Consider the following 22,341-nt stretch of genomic DNA (forward strand, 5'->3'; position numbering starts at 1 on the left):
ACTGGGCGAAGTCGGTGATATTTCCACTGACAGATGGTACTCCCCTGGTAACATCCGAGTTCCCTCTGAGATGGGAGGCTGAGGCGGTTAAATATTTGGGGGTATGGATAAGTCGAGTTACACAGGAGGTGTGGAATCTAAATTATGGGACGCTGTCACGTGGTTGGAAGAGGTTAAAATATGGTCCAGGTTACCACTGTCTCTGGCCGGGAAGATTGCATTTGCTAAAATGGTCATCTTACCGAAATTATTTGTATTTATTTGTCAACATACAGATCCCTCTTACACAGCAACTTTTTAACACCCTGAAGTCGCAGATGGTCTCCCTAGTGTGGGCAGGAGGACAGGCTAGAGCATCCTGGGATTTGTTGAACCAGGGTGGTCTAGGCGCCCCAGACATGCATCTTTATGCACTATGTGCTCAGGCTCAATTCTTGCACTACTGGGTCCATCCGACGCCCTTCCAACCCCACGTAGCACACGTCACGTCGGCCTCGTGGAGATGTAGCCACCTCTGGGACCCTATGTTGGGCATGGGACGAGTTGTGCAAGAGAGCGGATATCCCGGTGCTAAATGCCCCTAGCGCAGAATCCAATGCTGCTTTGCATTCAAGATGGTGTCAGTATGACACTAGAACAAAAGATGAAACTTCAAACTTTTGCCGACCTGTATCTGGGAGACACGTTCAGGCCCCCCCCCCCCCCCCCGGAGGCAGATGAGGGGCAAACGGTGCCATTTGCTGAGCTCTTCTTATATCATAAGTTGTGTACGGTGTGCCGTGCCCTCTGGGAGGGTTTCCCGATTGCCCCTCCGCCCCTGCCTGCACTGGAGAACTTGTTGAGATCCCCATCTCCTCGCAAACTCATTACACGACTGTACACACACATGCAAAGCACTGCACCATTGGTGACAATTACATCCCTGCAAAACTGGAATAGCCAACTCCCTATTCCGTTGACTGAAGCCCAGTGGGATTTCCGTTGTGGGCAGCTCACAGAGCTCTCCCCTAATTATAAGCTTCGATTGATTCACTTTAAATATTATCATAGATTTTATAGAACACCTGTGAGTCTATATCGCATGGGTATCAGGGAAGATGACAGCTGCTGGTGCTGTAGATACACTCCTGCCTCTTGTTTACATGTAGCATGGGACTGCCTCAAAATCGCTGAATTCTGGTCCCGGATTTCCACCTCAGTGAATCAAATTATTGGCAGGTCAGATGTTCCACCCCCCCACCCTAGGCCTATTAGGCTACGTTAAGGACACACCGCCCAAGCTGCGTAAATTACGTGCACTCCTCTTTCTGTTCGCCAAACGGCAGATTGCAGTCCATTGGGGCAGGAGAAGGGTGCCCTCCATTAAGGGGTGGATTACTGATGTTACGTACGGTCACACACAGCTAAGCACATTCTGAGAGCTTTTGCCCCCTACTTCTAGACTTCGAAACATCTGGTAACCATTCCTGACCTGGACTCAGAGACATCAGGAATCTACAGAAGGGGCACGTGCGGGCAAAACTCAGACTGAGGCATTTTATGATGGGATATTGATTTCAACCTGTTTTTGGGTATGATACCACTCCATAACTTCTGGATAATGTGGATTTAATAGATTGAGTCGGTGATGTCTTAGGCTCTCTATGTGGTACTATGCAATGTGATTTTATTTTGTTGTTTTTTTCTGTTGATTCTTAAAATTATTTGGATATATGATGAATATTTATTTTTTCATTGGAAGTGAACAAGTGGGGCGTGAAAAACTACAGCTGTATTGTGTACTGTATAGACTTACTATTTAAACTCCTGTACAGTTTCGATATTATGCTGGCCTGTTGTGTTGTAAAGCAACCTTTTCTTGAAAATGTCAATTAAAAAATTAAAAAACAATTGAAAAGTGACTGCACACAAGTTGAGAGATCTTTCCCAATGATTAAATATAAAACAAATGGAAATGTACGTTAAACAAATACTCTGGGATGACTGCAATATGAGAATATGCCCTACAATTAAAACCATAAAAATACAACTTACATTTAGGTAATTTGCATTGATATAATCATCACTGCCTTTTAAAATCACCCTGGTAGCATCATCTGAAAAACACAACAAAAATAAATGTTAAAATAAACTTGTGTTTGCAGATCCTGTTACCAACCAGAAATGTTAGTGGATTCCTTCATGATATACTTACAAGGAGAAATATCTCGGTATCTATTTTTGGAAATGTTCTGAGGTAATTTGGCACAAGACATAGTCATCCCAGGTTTTTTCCTGTACAGTTGCTGTAAGACAACATACAGTGTAATGATGTACCAGTACACAGCTGTACAAAATATATTTTATTGAGAATTAGCAAACATACAAAATACAGACATGAGGCACATCAACAATTAATACTACTACTGAAGATGTTTGTTCCAATAAGTACAAGTACCTGTAGCAAAATATTTCTCTTTACAGTGTACCTTAGACACTGAATGAAATGGTAGTCCCAGAACTGTGCTGCGTAACGTGACAGCCTGTGACATATGCTTCTAATAACTGTACATCCCTTGTCATTAATTAGATCTCAAACCCACCAATGTAAAGACATGAAATACGGCAGAAAAACGAATTAAATAAACAAGAAAAGCCAACTAAATCCTCATAACTAGGAGTATTCTCCTGTAACATTATCGGTTAGTTAAAGTGTCATTGAAGGTAAATAAAGTTGTTCTTTAAGTGGCATTTTTTCTCAATCAGCCTAATCCGAGAGCACGATATCAGCTCATTAAGTCTTTTAGATTGTCACTCTCCTCAAAATGTAAACAGAAGCTAACCTGCTCCCCATGGAATAAGCTTATGCTTTCTAGTGCCTTTCTTTGCTACTTGACAGCCAATTCTATTACCGGACTGGAGGCTTCGTATTACGCTTCTCTTTCTATTTATTGCCACTGACAGCAGCCAATCAAAACGTATTGTATTCAAAATAAACTACACATCCCATAATGCTTTAGTCACATGTCACTTTCTGTATGACCCTATAAGAGCTACCATAACTAGCCCTTGAGCCTCTTTCTTTGATGCTCACGCAGGAAGTTAAGTGCATTCATCATTACTGTTATATTTTCTATGTGTTTATAATGGCACTATTAATCAGGCATGCGCCGCTAGATTAAAAATGTAATTGCGCTACTCGCGCTTTGTTTTCAGCTGGCTTTACCTGCTTTCATATGCATTGTACAGGAGCTAACTCGCACTACGTTTCCCACTGTGACCGGGAACTTTGTTTGGGGCTGTCAGGCTTCCAGTACCGGACTCCCGCTTGGAGTCGGAAGGTTGCGCTGCCTTCAGCAGCAGTGTGCAAGTTATAAGCAGATTCGACAAGTCCGTTATGGCGGGAAAAGCACTTTTTCAATTGCGTCCCGCTCGGCTAGGTCTAATCGGACTCTCGCTTGGTGTCTTGGTAATGCGCTGCTGTCGTCAGCGAGAATACATGCAAATAATCACACGCAGAGGCCCCCCTCATCAGCCCAAGCGCACCGAGTATATTCCCACATAGTTTCTCCAGTTTCTAAGTGTGTAGCCCAATTGGGCTACTTCCTAGTAGGATTTGGGCTACGCAAGTCACAACGACCCTAATGAGCCTAGAAAGTTCATTATTCCCTCTATCTCTCCCCGAGCAACTTCTGTGACGCCTGGCTGGAAAAAAGGTTTTGGGCCTGGAGTGTGCACAGCGCCACTTACTTCTGCTCTTTTGGCTCTCTTTACCTCCCAGTGGGCTGCAAGAACATCTATACAGCTGATGCTGAGGAGCTAGGTACCTCTTTCCTAAGTGTGCCGTGGGTTGGCTCCCCCCTTACTCCTCTTGACCTCACCTTCATGGTTAAATATATTTACAAGTTCTGCTGCACAATGGAGGATTGGGTCACTTATGAAGAGGATGATAACCTGTATGAAGAGGAAGTGTCTGCCCCTTCCCTGGAGGACAATATTATTGAGACCCTGGATGCCTCCATCCAGGAGTCCGTAAACAAGGCCCTCGAGAAAGCAGTGCCCGGGGCTGTGCAGCAAGCACTACCTACTGCATTGAAACGAGTAACAAAACAATTGGAAAAATTTGCCAAACGTCATGGTTTTCCTTCTCCTGCAGAACCAGCTCAGGACATCTCAGCTACTGAACCCCCGAGCCAAGTCTTGGCCTCACTCTACTGCTCTCTATTCACTACCTTACCTGGACGGTAAGTCCAAGTGTCCAGACACAGACACTGATACCACGGGGACCTCCCCAGATGAGGCCCCTCACAAGAAAAGGTCCAAGAAGTCCAAAAACAGAGCAAGACCTCTCTAAAACCAATTCCACCCCTTCACCTTCAACCCGGCTGATATAGTTCATCCCAGATTGTCTGACTGGGCACCTGCCCCGAGGTTGCGGCTTATCTGCACGACAACCTTCGCAGGAGTTTTGATAAGGAGGGATGGAATAGGCGCCGCTCAGAGTGCCCTAGGCCCGATATCCCTGACAAGGTGGCGGACACCCCATACATAGATTCGAGTTTACTAATCTTCCTGAAGAAACTTGCAGAGAACCCTAAAGAGGGTACGGATAGCGCCTGTCAAGGTTGTCAGGACAAACTTCTGGATGTCGCAGGACCCCACGCAAAGTTCTTAGAGATAGCTTTGAAGGCACAAGAGTCCAGTACTGCAGTGGATCCCCATGTCCTGACAGGGTGGACCCAAAGGGCTATTTGCCTATTAGGAAACGTGCACTGCACCATTTCTACGAAACAACGCAAATCGCTCCTTATGCGCATGGATTCCAGTCAGTCAGTCAATAAACTTTATTTCGGCTGTAGGCCATAAAAGCAGTTCACAGATAAACACAGTGAAATTGTCTGACATAGGAAACTAAAAAAGAAAAAAATAAACATTATAAAATAAAGTGATGGGGTATGACTGAATTATAACCACAAAATCCTTTAAAAATATTTGTTAGAAAAATTAATAAGAGTTGATCACAAACAGTTCTAGTTCGGGGGTAATGGCATTAGATGCAAACATAAAAGCTAGATTTAAATATCTGATCACTTGCCAGGCCCCACCTTATTTTATAAAATATACCACCTAGGCGTTGTGCACAGGATCTAGCGCCTTGAGCTTGGCCCTTTGACACCACATATAAAATAGAAATCTTGAAGTCACAAATACCATCAGGGGGGAGGGGTCATATCTTAAAATTCGATACACTTCCTGGTAATTTCTGATACCTACGTTTTTACATAATTGGAAGATCCATTTGGCTCTTGCGATGGCGTAGGAAGGGCAGAAAAGTAAGACGTGTGTAGTAATGAGGAAGTGGGGAGGAAACAGGAGGGGGGAAACAGGAGGGAGGGGTGGTACCGAGTGCCAAGTTACAACAACGTGTAAATTCAGATTCTACACTAGCTGAACAGTCAGGGCAGCCTTCAAGTGTAGAATTTGCTCCAGCCCACTTGTTTGTAAAATCCCTTACCGGAAGCGTTCCATGTCTAAATTGCACATAACTTTTTTTTGCAAGGGGGGGACGGATGGTATCCAAAAATTGTTCAAATCGATATGTGCACTTGAGCTCCAAAAATCTAGAGCTTAGCGCCCCTACATTACCATTCCGATGTAGAATGGCCAGATGGTGATCCTTCAGCGATAGTGCAAGAGATTTATTGGAGATACAAGGACATGTCTGTTCTGGGTCAAGCCATAAATTGGCCCTTCCCATGGACTGGCATAGGTGTTTAATGTGCATAAGCCAGGGGATCTTCCCTGCCCCCTGCGAAAGTAGGAAGTCCTTCAGTTCCTTCCTGTAATGACTAAGCTCTGGGGTACTCCAGAGACGTCTCCAGTAGAGTAAGGGGCGGTCAATTATTGTGTCCCTAATTGGGTCAGGCCAACGTCTAAACATAGTGGGAGTAGGGGAGTGCTCTGGGGAGACGTAGTAGGCGTCTCAAGAAGCTGTTCTCTGTCGCTTCCAGACCTATTACATTAGTATGGCCCCAGAGTTCTACTCCATACAGTGCTCCACCCCTTGCTTGGGCCTTGTTTATTTCTATTGGGGGAGCTAAAATGTTTTGGAGGCAATCATTATGTACCTTTAGGATACCCCCTGATACCTGAGCTAGTTTAAGGTTGTCTTTGGCCACATGAGACCGCCAATCCATGCGGTCGTTCAGGGTGATCCCCTGATAGTCAAATGTAGATGTTCTGCCCAGGGCCATACCCTTCAGTTGGGGATGGGGCCTATTTATCGTTCTAGCATTATATACCATGTATTTTGTTTTGTCAAGGTTTATCTCCAGATTCCTGAGTGAGCAAAAGTTAAAAAATGCTTCCAATGTACGCTGTATACCCATAGATGACTTGGATATAAGTAACATATCATCAGCGTACATTAGAGCTGGTACAAGACGGTCTGCCAGACCTGGAGAATCTAGATCTTTTAATCCTAAAAGATGGTCAACCAGGCCGTTAAGAAAGAGGGAGAAAAGTGTGGGGGCCAGCACGCACCCCTGCCTGACCCCCTTTTCGACTCCAAAAGGAGCCCAGAGCTCTCCCGTTTTTCCATAGCGGACCCTGGCATAATTGCCTTGATGCAGACGTTGTATCATTTGACAAAGGTAGTGGGGGATGCCCATATCTTGCAGGATGGCACAGAGCTGGTCTCTTTGCACAAGATTGAACGCAGATCGAAGATCTACGAAGATCAGGTACAAGCTGCCTCCCCCTTGATGACTACTTTCCAGTGGATTAGCTGTAATCTAAAAAGGTCTGTGGTAGAGACCTTAGCCCTAAACCCTGCCTGAAGGGGGGTAAGAATCTCGTGGTCTTCAATCCATGACTGTTGCCTACAGAGTAGAACTCGGGCAAACAGTTTTTGCAAGATATCTATAAGGCTAATCGGTCGGTAGTTCACCGGATCATGGGGGGGGGCCCTTTTTGAGGATAGGAATAATTTCGGCTCCGAGCCAGGTGAACAAAACCTCCATACCCTGAAAGATGGCATTGAACAACAACCAGATATATGGTGCCCAAGCCTTCTGCTCGCTAAGGAACAGGTCGCCCAGGATCCTGTCAGGGCGTGGCGCTTTTCCTGACGGTAAGGACCTTAAGGGAGCTTGGACTTCTAGCATGGTGCATCTAGGGACCCCCCTGGACCGGGTTTTTAAGGTCTTTACTCACTGAGAGCTCAACTGGGGGGCAAGTGATGGCCTCTGTAGGAGCACCATTAGTTAAGGAGTACAAGTTTTTATAGTGCATGATCCAAATCTCTTAGCTTACATTCGGGGCTATAGCTGAGGGGCCGTCGGCCTTGCCGGATTTTATCAAGTTCCAAAAGGCCCTATAATCACGGTTATCCAATGCTAATTGAATGTCAGCCCATCTGTCTTCCTCCCAGTCTAGTTTGGCCTTTGCAGTAATGTTCTGGTGGTGGGATCTGGCTAGTCTAATTGATTCAGTAGAGCCACTTTTAACCTCTCTTAGTAACAGAGATTTCGCCTGTCTACATGTTGAGCTATACCATTTGTTTAGATGATGAGGCCGATCCTTCTTGATGACAGTGGAATAAAAGAAGGTGGCCATTTTGTCAGTAAGCTCTAAGTGGATCTTATTTATTGCATTTAGGTGGACAGAGTCTAATTTGTCCACCGAAAAAGGGAGTACTCCCTCTAGAGTGTTTGCGACTTGGTGGTTCAATTCCGCTACCTTGTTGTGTGATTGCACAAAATTACCCCAGCTGATTCTTCTGCCTCCAGCAATTCAAAATAAGTTTTGATGGTTACCACCCTCGTCTCTACGAGAATTGGATTAACCATTATGTAATCAATTGTACTTTTTCCTGGTCTATTAAAAGTTACTTTGCTGGGGGAATCTGTGGGGAATCTTCCATTACAGGCTCTAAGGGAATGTGAGATGGTTAGACTATTTAATTTTAGAACAAGCGAAGTCCAGCTCTTTGTTGGGTACATAGAACAATTGGGGATGGACCACACTGTATCCTCCTCCCGAGTGAGAGATGTAATGCCACCTAGGGGTTCGAAGTGGCAGCTGAAATCGCCCCCTATGATTTTATGGGACGAGGCTGGGAGTAATAATAACAGTTCTTCTAGTTGATTTAAGACAGATGAAATGAAATGAAATGAAAATTGTATTTGTATAGCGCATTCTACCCTAAGGCCTCGTAGCGCTTGCGGATTGCAGGAAGAAGGCAGAGAGATTTAAGGGAGAGTGCAAAAGAGATGAGTCTTAAGGAGCCTGCTGAAAATCAGAACGTTAGGTTTGCAGCGCAGAAGAGAGGGCAGGGAGTTCCACAAGTTGGAAGCATTCAAAGAAAAAGATCGGCCTCCCCATTTGGCCCGGCCGACTTTCCTGGTAGTGGCGAGAAAGGCTGAACTGGACCGGAGTTTCCTGGGGGGTGTATAGAGTGTGATAAGAGCGTGTAAGATGGCTGGGCCGGTTTTCCACATGGCTCTGTGGACTTGACCCATGGATTTAAACTGAACTCTGGCACGGATGGGGAGCCAGTGCAGTGTCTTCAAGGCGGGTTTGGCCGATTGTCTCGGGGGGGGGGGGGGGGGGGGGGGGGGGGGGGGTTGGAGCAGAAGGCGGGCTGCACTATTCTGGCCCACCTGGAGTTTATGGAGGGTGGACTGTGGGGCACCCAGATACAGTGCATTCCCATAATCCTGAGCTAACCATGACAAGTTGCTGCTAGCGTGGTGGCCTGATGACTGAAGCACAGGGAGCTGTCAAGCCAAATGCTGAGACTCTTAATCTGCTGTTTAGGGCTGGGCATTGGGTTCAGACAGGTCAGACATATCTGAGATAGTAGGGGGGATGGTAATTTGCCCAGAAACATGAGCTCGGTCTTATAGCTGTTTAGCTTTAAATGGGAAAGCTTCATCCAATCGGCTACAGCCTCTAGGCAGCTGTAGAGGGAGCACGATGAGCCCTCTGGGTGGTTCAGGGATACCACCAATTGGGTGTCGTCAGTGTAAGTTATTATTTGTATTCCAAATGGTAGAACAACCTCGGCCAGTGGAGCAATATAAGCATTAAAAAGTGTGTGGCTCAGGGAGGAGCCCTGAGGAACCCCACAACCGAGCGGCAAACAATCCGAGAAGACATCTTCAAACACCTGAAAGACCCGGTCTTTATGGAATGATTGTAGCCAGGAGAGAGCTGACTGGGTAACTCCTAAACTTTTCAACTGGCTCAGCAGGATCTTGTGGTCCACAGTGTCAAAAGCGGCACTGAGGTCCAACAAGATGATAGAAGATGAGCCACCCTGGTCCATAAGTCTTCGAGCCTCTTCAGTCACGGCCAAGAGAGCCGTCTATGTGCCTTGACGGGGCCAGAAGCCTGTCTGCGATGTATGGAGTAAATTGTTAATTTCAAGATTTTGGACTAGAACAGAGTTAATGTGTTTCTCGGTTATCTTGCTAAGCCAGGGAAGGAGGGATATCGATAGTTAGACAGGTTGGTGGAATCCAAAGTTGGTTTTTTCAGCAGGGCCTTCACTGAGGCCCGTTTCCATTCGGGGGGGGACCGTAGCCGCCGAGATGGAGGCATTTATAGTGGTCGGGATAACAGGGCTTATTGTATTAGTGACCAAGGAGAGAAATCGGGGAGGAGCAGGATCCAATGGAGAGCCCGAGATTACTTTAGGTATAATTGCTTTCAGGGAGTCCTCATCTAGTAATGGGAACTCAGCGAGGGAACAGCAGAGAGGGCTCCTGGTGTCAGTCTTATCTGCGACATCCTGGGAGAGATGGAAGGAGCGGGTAATAAGTTAAATTTTTTGATGGAAGAATTCTGCAAGGCTGTTGCACCTAGGAAGAGCGTCTTCCTGATTGGGGATTTTTTGAGGTATGGAGATCAAAGATTTGGCTATCCGGAAAATCTCCTTAGGGGAGTTTTCTGCAGCACAAATCTTTCCTTCATAGAAGGCGGCTTGTGTAGTTTTTCTTGCTTTCTTGTATTTCCTTATTGCCTCCCGATGGCTAGCTTTACTTTTTTCTGTGGTGTTCAGTCTCCGGTTCCTTTCTAGCTTCCTGCAGTTTTGTTTAAGCTCTTTAAGTTTTGTAGAAAACCATGGTGCAGGCCTACGGTTTGATCTCTTATGAGTGGTTCTTATGGGGGCTAGAGTATCTAAGGAGTTTAGAATCCAGAGATTGAAGTTGAGGTTCGCTCTCTCTGGGTCTGGACTAGGAGGTGGTAGGGTGTTCTCTAGGAGGTTGGACCACTGGCCAGCAGAGAGGTTCAGCCATTTCCTGTTTTGTGTCTTAGAGATGTTCGAGGGGGAAGTGCTGACAGAGGAGGGCCAGGTAAGTGGGATTATCGAGTGGTCAGTCCAAGGGAGAGGTACAGGGGGATTACTCTGGAGAAGCCGGGAATTGCTGAACACGGCGTCCAGAAGATGTCCTTTTATATGAGTAGGAGCGGTACTCTGCAGGGTAATTTGTAGGGCTGATAAATTAGATACGAGTTTATTGGCCGGGTTATCAGCGGGATCATCGAAGTGAATGTTAAGATCAAGTAAAATCGTGTAGTTGGAAGGGGAGAGGACTAAATTGGCGACGGTGGTGGGGAGCGCATTCATAAATTGGCCCGGGGGGGGGGTTGCCTGGAGGGCGGTAGAGCAGAAGGCCAGAGAACGTATTAGTACGCTAAAGAGAAGGTGCCCCAATAGACATTGAAATCCAGACAAAACTGTTCTAAAATAGTGTCGGGTCACATAGTTGTGTTGATTATGCTCACTTCCTACAGCAAGTGGTTATATAGGGGGAGTAGGGACCCCAGGGGTCAGTAGCCCATTGGCTACTACCCACCACTCCCCTAACTGCCCTAAATCTAGTATTTAGGGGAGCCCCTGGCAGCAGGAAATCAGATCCAGCCGACCTCAAAGGAGGACTGAAGAGCCGCAAAAAGGAAGAACCGTGGAAGAAGCAACTGACTTGACACTAATCCTGCCGGCCTGTTCGCTGTTCCTGACGATTGAGAAAAAGTAGACTCATCCTGAAGCTGCTGTGCTTCCAAAAGCCTGGGCGGACTCCCAGCACTTCTGCCAAGCCTCAGGAACTCCAGTGAATCAAAGAAAGAAATGTGAGGACTCCGGACCATGTAAACCTGACACCAATCAGCACCACTATTCCCGTCGCCCCAAGCACAAGTTGAAGTGGGTCAATGATGCCAGCATGGCCCCCAGCCCCCCAGAGAAGAAGCCCACATTGGGTTTGCCAGCAGGGGACTCAACACCGCCTGCAGCCTCTTTGTGCAGCCCGACCTCCCACGAGTGACTCAGGTGTGAAAAACCTGTTGCTCCTTGCCTGAGTGGTAGTGGATCAAAGGTGTCCTCACATCCCCAAGCATTGCGAGACCTGAGCTGATTTTCCAGTCCAAACCTGGATTCGCTTTCCAACTGGACCAATACCCGTTGACCACCAATGCGCTCCCAACCCAGTAACACACCTCTGTACCTGGACGTCCCAGAGCCTCCCGAGGTGACCTGTTGGTGTGGCATTGGACCTTGCCCCCACACTCACCTCAAGTCCAGGAGATTGGCCCCGCAAGTTGCTGAGAAGTGCCCAAATGCAGTACATGTTTTTCCCCCCATAGGATAATATTGGGCACCCTACCCTAAAACACACCCCCGCACACGGACGCCCCAGAGATTCCAGAGGTGACCTGTTGGTGTGGCCTTGGACCATGCTCCATTCTCACCTTAAATTCAGGAGATTGATCTCGTAAGTTGCCTTGAAGTACTTCTATGCAGTGCATGTTTTTCCTCCTTAGGATAACATTGCCGCCTCTGAAAATTGCACTGTCAACTTTTGAAACCTAAAAGTATTTCTATCTCAAAATTTACATATCTGACCATAGTCCTCTGATCTCCACCTCTCCCAGATGGCCTCCACCCGGCGACAATGCATTCAACATGAATATATGAGCTCTGGATGGGATATGGAGAGGGAACTAACGCTGATCCAAATGCACAAGTTACTACTCGTGTAACAATGCTTGTACGAATACCGCTGTGGAACCCATCCTGGCTTTCCCTGTGAGGCGTCCATTCCCGGGCACCCCCAAGGTGGAGGCCAGGCATCCTTAGCGTTGTGGGGGCCGTTGTGGAGATTAAGCAAGCTATTGCCCAGAGTTGCAGAGTGGGACTCCATGATTGGAATAGACACTGAGGCGAAAATTATCAGGTCAGTGGAATTTTGAGGCCAAGACTCGCCAAGGCGGGGAATTGAACCCTGGTCCCGGGCTAGACCTCTGCATCAGGGTCTGCCGCTCTAATCATTGAGTCACACTTCTCCTTCACCTTTAGCAAGAAAGAAGGACAGGTCCTTAAAACCACATTGTCCGGCTGAACAGAAAGGAAAGGAGGTTTAGAAGAAAGAGTCTGGAGCTCACTCACTCTTCTGGCAGAGGTGATAGCTACCAGGAAAGCAGTCTTTAGAGTAAGAAGACGTAAAGGACAGTTATGAAGAGGCTCGAAGGGAGCATACATCAGAAAAGTCAAGACCAAATTTAAGTCACATTGAGGCATGATGAATGGCATGGGAGGGAACGTGTGCGTAATGCCTTTAAGGAAACGGTTCCCAACCGGGGACTTAAAAAGAGACGGCTGATCAGGAAGCCTCAGGAAGGTGGAAACGGCAGAAAGGTAACCTTTGATAGTACCCAGAGCTGAGCCCTGCTGGGCCAAAGACAGTAGAAACAGAAAGGGGGTCCAGAGCTTTTGCTGTGCACCAGGTCACAAATCGGTTCCATCGGCAGGCGTATACCGTTTTAGTGGATCGACGCCTGGCTGCCAGAATTACACCACAGACTTCGGGAGGAGGATCAAAAGGTGTCAACTGTCACCACTCAATCTCCACGCATGGAGGTGGAGGCTGGACAGGTTGGGGTGGAGGACCGTCCACGGCTGCTGCGACAGAAGATTCTCCCGAAGTGGCAGACAGATCGGGGGATCGATGCTCATACGGAGTAGCTCGGGATACCAAACTCTTCGAGCGCAGTCCGGAGCCACAAGAATGACTTGGGCCTGGTCGTGCCTGATCTTCAGCACTCTAGGCAGAAGTGGTATAGGCGGAAAGGCATACAATAGACAGCAGCTCCACTCGCGATGAAAAGCGTCTCCGAGCGAGCGCCGCCTTGGAAATTCCAACGCGCAGAACTGATGACATTGCGCGTTCTCTTCGGTGGCAAACAGATCTAACCAATGCTCTCCCCACAGCAGAAAGAGACCTTGCGCCACGTCCGAGTTTAGACGCCATTCGTGATCCACCATGCACCGGCGGCTGCGTTTCTCCGCCCTGGCGTTCAGAGAACCTGCCAGGTGTTGAACCACCAAGGAAATGCCTTGATGTTCCAGCCATATCCAGAGGCGCAGAGCCTCCTGACATAGGGTCCAGGACCCCACCCTGCCCTGTTTGTTGCAATACCACGCGGTGGTGTTGTTTGTGAACAACTGCACTACACTTCCTCGGACATAAGGAAGGAATGCCTTTAGTGCAAAGCGGATTACCCTGCAGCTCCAGAAGGTCGATATGGAGCCAGGACTCCGCTGGAAACCAGAGGCCTCTGATTTCCACCTCTCATGTGGCTTCCCCATCCCTGGAGGGACGCATCCGTCACCACTGTGGGATCTGGTTGGGGAAGAAAGAGGGATCTGCCACTGACCCAATCGTGGGTCGTGAGTCACCACTGCAACTGTCGGGCAGCGCCCTCTGAGATCTGGACATGATCAGACAGGTTGCCCTTTTGCTGTGCCCACTGGAACTTCAGGTCCCACTGCAGAGTGCGCATATGCCATATGGCATGCGTCACTATGATGCAGGAGATCATCAGGCCTAGAAGCTGGAGGGTCATCCTGACAAACTCGGGATAGAGGCTGAAAGAGCGGAATTATAGCCTAAATATCCCAGACTCGCTGCTCGGGAGGATAAACGAGAAACAGCGTCAAATCCAGAACCGTTCCGATGAAAGGGAGCTTATGCGAAGGACTCAGGTGCGACTTCGGCACATTGATGGAGAACCCCAGCAAATGCAGGAGGTCTGCCGTAGTATGGAGGTGGGAGACAACTGCCGGGGCGATCCCCCCCTTCAACAGCCAGTCGTCGAGGTAGGGGAAGACTGACACCCCTGACCTGCGCAGATGAGCTGCGACCACCGCTATCACTTACGTGAACACCAGAGGGGTGCTGGTAAGGCCGAAGGGGAGCACAGCAAACTGAAAATGCTCCTGGCCTACCATGAACCGCTGGTAACACCGGTGGGCCGGCAGGACAGGGATGTGAAAATAAGCGTCCTGCAAGTCCAACGCTACCATCCACTCTCCAGGGTCCATGGCAGTCAGGACCTGAGCCAGAGTCAGCATCTTGAACTCCCGGAGGACTAAGATGGGGCGCAAGCCGCCCTTTTCATTCTTGGGGACCAGAAAGTAGTGGGAATAACAACGTCTCCCTACTTCCTGATCTGGAACATACTCGATAGTCCCCCCTTGGCCAGGAGGGCCGAGACTTCCTGACGGAGAAGATCCAAATGATCCACCCTACATGCGGTGGTACCGAGGTGGCATGGCTGGAGGGGAGGACTAAAATGGGAGCGAGTAACCTTGGCAGATTATCTGCAGCACCCACTTGTCCGATGGGATTTCGCACCAGTGGTGGAGGTGGTGACGGACCCTGCATCCTACCGGCGTGGGGTGCCCCCTGAAGCTCGGATTAGGAAGGCTTGGAGGTGGGAGCAGCGGGGGTGGAGGTGAACTGACCTGCCCGCTGGTTACCAGACCCGCCTCGGCGGAAGCCACGTCCGCGCTGAGGCTGGTTCTGCACAGGCTTTATGGAGGAGCGCGCCTGGGCTCCTTTACCCTGGCCACGAAAGGAACTAATTCGAGGCGTGGCAGGGCTCTTCGTGGAAAGACTTAAGACTTGGCCGCGGCCCGTGAGTCTTTAAAGCGCTCCAGGACATTGTCAGCCTTGTCGCCAAAGAGACGAGAGCCGTTAAAGGGCATGTCCATGAGCGAGCTCTGGACATCAAGCGAGAACCAGGTAGACCACAACCAGGCATAGCGCCGCAACGCCACAGTCGTGGAAATCGCCCTGCCCAAGGAACCAGCCATGTCCAGACCACACCTGATGGCAAAAATCACTGCATCCTTGCCCTCCGCTATTGCCTGGAAAAGGACAACCTGGACCTCCTCAGAACACTGAGGCAGGACCTCTGCTACCGAATCCCACACTGCGTGGGAGAGACGGCCCAATAAGCAGGCGGTATTAACTGACCGCAACCCCAAGCTGGCCGAGGATAACAACCTCTTGCCATATTGGTCCAGCTTCTTAGAGTCCTTATCCGACAGAGCCGTGGGAAAGGCACTCTGTGACGTCGAAGCCTGAATGACCAGGCTCTCAGGCGTGGTGTGAGTGGTCAAGAAGGCAGGATCACCAGGACCGGACGAGGACGCATAGCGACGTTCTTATCCACTGGTGCCTCTGAGGCCGGCCGCAACCAAGTGCCCAAGAGGACTTCGATAAGGGCCTCATTGAAAGAGCAGCGGTTCAGACGACGTAAACGCCGTCTGGAGCACCTCTGTAAGGAGGTTGGTCTGAAGGGCCACCATATGGAGGTCGAGATGGAGAGCCTCTGCAGCCCGACGCAGCACCATGGTGTAGGAAGCGCCCTTCTCCATAGTAGGCGGAGGGGAGGCAAACCCCGGGTCAGAAGACACATCAAGTTCACCCACATCTTCAAGGTCATCCACCCAATCCTGCTCGGAGTCGCACTGCTGCGCAAGGGGGTCCTCTGAGCCGTCCCAATCCTCATCCGGCTCCGGAGTTAGAGCCGGCCGCAGTGGCAGGGCCGGAGCCGGAGAGGGGGCAAGCAGCGCCGGCCGGGGCCGAACCGGAGCCGCATCCCAATACGGATCCCAGGTCGGAACAAAATGGTCCGAGAACTAGGGCAGGGGCGGGAGGAACGGCACTCAGTGAGGCACCTGTGGCGGCGCTGGGGCCGGAGCCTAGGGCGGCACTGGTAGACGGAGCCAAAGGCGGCAACGGGGCCGGAGCCAGCGGTGCTGCACCTTGTGGCTCCGGAGCCGAAGGTGCTGGATCCAGTGTCCCTGGGGCCGGCGCCAGAGGCGGTGCCGCCGGGCCAACAGGATCTGGACACGGGACCACGGGCCCGCAGGCGCAAGCCCGAGGCCTAAACAGGCGTTCCAAGGCAGCAAGAAACTCTTGCATTTGTTCGGGAGTCGCCGATGGACACGGGTATAGCGGGTAGGCCGCGGGACTCCCAGGCTCCGGAGGATCCGCAGGGGCGGAGCGCCTGTCCCCATCACCCGCGTCTGAGGAGCGACAGGGGGACTTCGGAGAGCGAACGCGCTTCTTTGACTTTTTCTTATGGCGTCACTTACTGGAATCTGAAGGTGAAGACTTAGAGCCCGAGGAACGGCAGCTCCGGTCCTGGACCACCCCCTAGACCAGGAGCGGCAGTCAGAGGAGTGCCGGACCCCCAGCAACTCCCGACGCCGCTCCCGCAAGGCCTTCGGGGTCATGGCACGGCAGTCCAGACAGTCTCGGGAGTCATGGTCGGTCTCCAGGCAGTAGAGGCAGACATCATGGGGGCCCGCCACCGACATATTACGATGGCACGACCCACAAGACTTCAAGCCGGGCAACCCTACAAAGAACGAGACAAAAGACTCAAAAAAGTGGTAAAAAATGACCGAGGTCTGTGCTCAATCCGGATCTGTGCTTTCGGCGCGAAAAAAAAAAGAACTGACGTCAGCACGCATGGGTTGCGCCTAAGTAGTCTCCGTGACGTCATCTCGGGGCTTGCGACGCCAGTGACGGACACGGATCCGCACGACGCCACCTACCGGCATGCAGGGGTACTGCTAAGCAGAAAACTTTCCGGATCCAGTCTGACGCCTAGGGAATATTCGAAGGTAAGGAATCTATCACCAACGTGTCTCTTTCAGATGCGGTTTAGCAACCACCACTGAAAACCTCTCACAGTCTCCTCCGACACCTGGGTGAAATCTAAGAGGTTCCCTTGATGCTGAGCCCACTGACAATGCAGATCCCACTGCTGAGCCTACATGTGCCACCTGGCGTTGTCCACTAGCAGGATGCAGGTGGCCAAGAGGCCTCATAGACACTCTCACAGAGATCCGGGTCAAGGATTGAAACAACATGATCTTAGCCCAAATATCCTGGACCCATTGAGGGGGTGGGAAGGCTGGAAACAGCACAGTGTCCAGGATGGTCCCAATCAAAGGGAGTCTGGGGGTAGTTTATGGCTGTCTGAGATAAGCCTTCTGTTATTCAGTCATCAAGATATGGGAACAGAAACAATTGATGGACGGAATGCTGCACAGTGCAAACATTCACCCCCAGTCGCAAGGATCTCGGTTAAATCCATCATTCTTTTTCTCACCACACCACTCAAGTTTGGGCCCAGCCATATGCAAATCAGTCTTGACCCTGTTCCTTGTGGTAACAGTCCAGCCCGAACTGTCAAGCCAGGTCCTCCATGGACTGGAAACAAGCATCCTGGGACCGGTTTCAGGGCATCACCCTTCATCAGCCAGGCTAGCTTGAATCCAGTGGTGTGGTGAGCACGGGACCCACGTCTGGGCATAGGCTTCCCACTTAGAGCGACATATACAAAATAAACAATTGATGGACGAAATGCTGGACAACGCAAATATTCAGCCCCAGTCTCTTTTGCTCACCACACCACCCCCAGACGTGGGTCCCTTGCTCACTGGTTTCAAACTAGCTTGGCTGATGAAGGGTAATACCCAGAAACCGGTCCCAGGATGCCTGTTTCCGGTCTAGGGAGGACCTGGCTTGGCAGTGCGGTCTGGACTGTTCCCATGAGGCACAGGGTCAAGACTGATTTACATATGGCTGGGCCTAAACTGGGGTGGCAGGGTGAGCAAAAGAACAATGGATTTAACCCAATTGGGTATGCCCAGACGTGGGTCCCTTGCTCACTGTGCCACTTGATTCAAGCTAGTCTGGCTGGTGAAGGGTAATACTCAGAAACCGGTCCCAGGATGCTTGTTTCCGGTCCAGGGAGGACCTGGCTTGGCAGTTCGGTCTGGACTGTTCCCATGAGGCACAGGGTCAAGACTGATTGACATATGGCTGGGTCTAAACTGGGGTGGCATGGTGAGCAAAAGAACAATGGATTTAACCCAGATCTCTTGACTGGGGGAGAATGTATGATTTATTCAGCATTCCGCCCGTCATTTGTTTGCTTAGCACTTTTCACCCTAAGGAGGTTGGGTATGCCCAGATGTGGGTCCCTTGCTCACTGTGCCACTGGATCCAAGCTAGCCTGGCTGATGAAGGGTAATACCCAGAAACCGGTCCCAGGATGCTTGTTTCCGGTCCAGGGAGGATCTGGCTTGGCAGTTCGGTCTGGACTGTTCCCATGAGGCACAGGGTTATGGTGAGCAAAAGAACAATGGATTTAACCCAGTTCTCTTGACTGGGGTGAATGTATGATTTATTCAGCATTCCGTACTTCATTTGTTTGCATAGCATCAAGATATGGGAAGGCTGGTTTTCCCAACCTCCTCAGATGGGCAACCACCATCTCTTTTTTGAAAACTCAAGGGGAACTGGTGAGACTAAAGGGGAGCACAGAGAAGAAAACTAGTTACTTACCTGTAACTTCAGTTATCCAGTATTGGTATCTTTCGTAGATTCACATGCTTAGATTCATCCCCGCCGACGAGGTGGGAGTCTCACGGTACAATAGACCATATACATTATAGTCCTAACACTATTACAAATAGGCTACCATGGACAGCATAGTCACTACATTAGCCTATCTTAGTCTTTTTGTAAAAAGAACTAAACTTGGAATCCAGCCAATCAGGCTGCAGTACCCCCCTAGAACCTTCCACAGAGAGGCAAACCCTCAGATTTTCGTAGCACAAGTGACAGTAAGATATCTAGATAAGGTAAGCCTCTCCGGGGAGGGGGGTGGGTCGCATGTGAATCTATGAAAGATACCAATACTGGATAACTGAAGTTACAGGTAAGTAACTCGTTTTCTTATCCAGCATTGGGGTATCTTTCATAGATTCGCATGCTTAAAATCAGAATAGCTAGCAGTAAATAATACTTAGTCGTATAGTGGAATGTGGGTATCATAAGAAAAGATAATAGATACCTCTTAAAACCAATATAGTATTGCAGTACATATTTGAATCTTTTTTTTTTTTTTTTTTAATTTTTGAAAACCTTTATTTTCAAGTCAGTGCACACAGCTATTTAGCCATACATCCCGGAGGCTAGGCAGCATATCATCAACCAGAAGGTTAGTGTACAAGAAGCATGGTACCAAAGCATATGAAGGTTTCAATTTTCTGTTTTTGTAAAGATTAACGAAAACTAAAAAGAGAAAGCACCAAAACTAGTGCTAAACAGCAAGGCAAGTCAAAACATTTGTGCAACAGAGCCCGATCATGGGAGGGGTTAGGCCCAAGAACCTAAAAAACAGTCAGAACAGTACCCATTTGTATGACCATAGAGGGGGGGGGGGGATACAGGATAGTTTCACAAATAGAACGTGTGTTGGAGTCATAGACTAAGGGGTCAGTCGTTCTTCCAGGGGGGCGGTGTCAGGCGGAATGCAGATGTCACCCCTATACTCGTTCCAGGCCCCCCATATCTTTTGCCACTTTTTGGGTTTACCCCATGCCATATAGGCTGTCTTTTCTCGGAACATACACCAATCCATGTTGGCCTTCCACTGTACCACCTTTGGAACTATAGCAGCACCCCACATCTGTGCAATATCCCGTTTAGCGACCATGTTTCCCAAGGTGACCCATTGGGTTTGTGCAGTGTTATAGTCAGTAGGGCCCAAACATTCAGGAGACAGCACCGAGCTTCCGCCTGAACATCTACCCCAGTCACTTCACTCATAATCATATGTATCCGCCTCCAGTAGGAGGCTACTGCACTACAGCCACGCCTACAGAGGCCGTCCACTGAATGACCCATGTGTATCAATCTCAGACCCGTCTCATAAACCCTATGAAGAATTTTCAATTAAACCAGCCGCAGCCTGGCCGGGATAGCCACTTCCTTGGGGGAGGAGACTGCACATTGCCAGTCTTCATCGTCTAGCTCTATCCCATCTCGCACCCACTGGTCTTTCACCCCGAGGAGGAGGTCAGTACGGACATTAATACGTTTTTTATAAATCAGGGAAATGGCGCTGTCCGGCATATGGCCGTCCAGCACCCTATCCTCCAAAGGGGAATGCGCAGGGATTCTCTCGCCCTATGGCATAACTGCCAGAAGGGCATGACGCAGCTGGGCGTACCGGAAATATTACGTTCTACCCAGCTGGAACTCTGTCTGTAGAGCAGTAAAGGATTTTATCTCCCCTCTCACAATCATGTCCTCCACCTTGGATATGCCTATCATCTCCCACTTGTCGAATCCCTTAGTGTGCCACAGTTTGCTTAGTATTTCAGAATCAAAGTGGGGGGTTGCCATCGTGAGCCTATCCTTCCATCCCTGCGACTTTGTGATCGGCTGCCATATGTGTACAGCTGTCTTCGTTGGCCCCGACATTCGACCATCCAGAGATCTCGAGTATAGCGCCCTATGATACTTCCCACCGTCCAGGAGCCACCGATCCATGGCATAACCTGGGTTTACTACTGGATCATAGAGGCCGTGATTAAGAGCTGCTAACTGGGAAGCCCAATAGTATCTCCGGATGTCAGGCAATGCAATACCCCCGTCATACCACGGGAGCGTCAGCTTCGTAATAGCGATGCATGGTCTGCCATCCCAGAGAAGGGCCCGTTGCAGACCCTCAACCTCCCTAAAGTAACTGGCTGGGACCGGATCTTGGGTATTTTGTAGAGCATACAGGAACCTAGGCAGGGACATCATTTTAAACAGTGCTGCACGCCCGGGCAGGGAAAGCGGGAGTTTACGCCAGCCCTCTACGTCACGCCGGAGACGGACGAGGGGGGGAAGCAGGTTATTTATGTAGCGTACTTTGGGATCTGTTGAAATATAGATTCCCAAGTATTTAAAACCCTGCCGAGAGACCTGTATGCCGCGGTCCCTCGGAAGTCGAGGCGTCCTCCCCTCTCACCACATATAGGAGCGACTTCGACCAGTTGATAACCAGGCCAGAGTGCCGGCCAAAGAGACGGAGCACATCGCACACCACAATGAGCGACTTACATGGAGAGGTGAGATATAGCAAGATGTCATCAGCGTATAGCGACACCCGGTCCTCGAATCCAGGGGACCAGCGTATTCCGTTTATATCTGGGTGGTGTCGCAGCCATGCAGCTAACGGTTCTAGCGCCAATGCAAACAACAGGGGCGACAGGGGGGCAACCCTGCCTTGTACCCCTGCGGAGAGCAAAGGAGGCAGACACACGACCATTAACCATTACATTGGCCAGCGGGCTAGCGTACAGCTGCTTGACCCACCTTAAGAAATTCGAACCAAATCCGAACTTCGCCAACACTGCCCACAGGTAGTTCCATTCAAGGGAGTCGAACGCCATTGTAGTATCCAATGACGCCAGGACGGCTGGCTCAATGAGCGTGTGGGCCCTGGCGAGGGCCCCATGCAGTCTCCGAAGATTTAGGGCAGTGTTGCGGTGCGGAATAAAGCCCGATTGGTCCGGGTGCACCAGGTCGCCAATCGTGCCAATCAGACGATTGGCCAGCAATTTAGCAAGAATCTTGGGTTCAGCATTCAACAGAGAAATGGGACGATACGATCGACACAGGTCTCTGGGTTTCCCTTCCTTATGAATGACCACAATGGTGGCCAGCCTCTGGTCAAGGGGAAGCATGCCCGTCTCCCGTGCCTCCAAGAGCATGTTCCGCAGGGGCGGTGAGAGGACATCAGGCTTAATTTTATAAAGCTCCACGGGTATGCCATTGGGGCCGGGCGCCTTGCAGGACCTAAGGGAGCGAATGGCGAGGGCTATTTCATCAGCGGTAATATCCCTATCCAAATCGTCCAGGTCCGTTTCCGACAGACACGGGAGTTCCACCTCTGCCAAAAGCTCCCCGGAGTCGGTCTCGGACTGGTCAGAGACCGAGGTGTAAACGGCCTCAAAATAGTCCGCAAACGTCGCGACAATGGCACTCGGATCGGTGACAGTCAAGCCGTCATCCCCCAACACCTCCGGGACCACACGGCTGGCTCTTTCTTTTTTGTCCAGCCAAGCGATTAGCTTACCCGCCTTATCCCCGACATCGTAGATCCTACCCTGTTGCTCTCTACCCATGACCTTAGCAGCGTCAGTGACAG

At 49.9% G+C, this 22,341-nt stretch overlaps 1 protein-coding gene across 1 annotated transcript in view; it reads right to left on the reverse strand.

Moving 5' to 3' along the window:
- The window catches only part of PTPN4 (protein tyrosine phosphatase non-receptor type 4), a 1,255,365-nt gene that overhangs the window by 337,113 nt on the left and 895,911 nt on the right, over positions 1-22,341 (reverse strand). The window contains exons 21-22 of the mRNA XM_086957111.1: positions 2,195-2,285; positions 2,035-2,096 (exon numbers count right to left, since the gene is read on the reverse strand). Of these exons, the coding sequence (XP_086813237.1) occupies positions 2,035-2,096; positions 2,195-2,285 (153 nt within the window). The remainder of the gene's footprint in view (positions 1-2,034; positions 2,097-2,194; positions 2,286-22,341) is intronic.

The sequence above is a fragment of the Lissotriton vulgaris genome, chromosome 2_1 (genome assembly GCF_964263255.1).
Source record: "Lissotriton vulgaris chromosome 2_1, aLisVul1.2, whole genome shotgun sequence".
In the NCBI taxonomy this organism is placed as follows: domain Eukaryota; kingdom Metazoa; phylum Chordata; class Amphibia; order Caudata; family Salamandridae; genus Lissotriton; species Lissotriton vulgaris.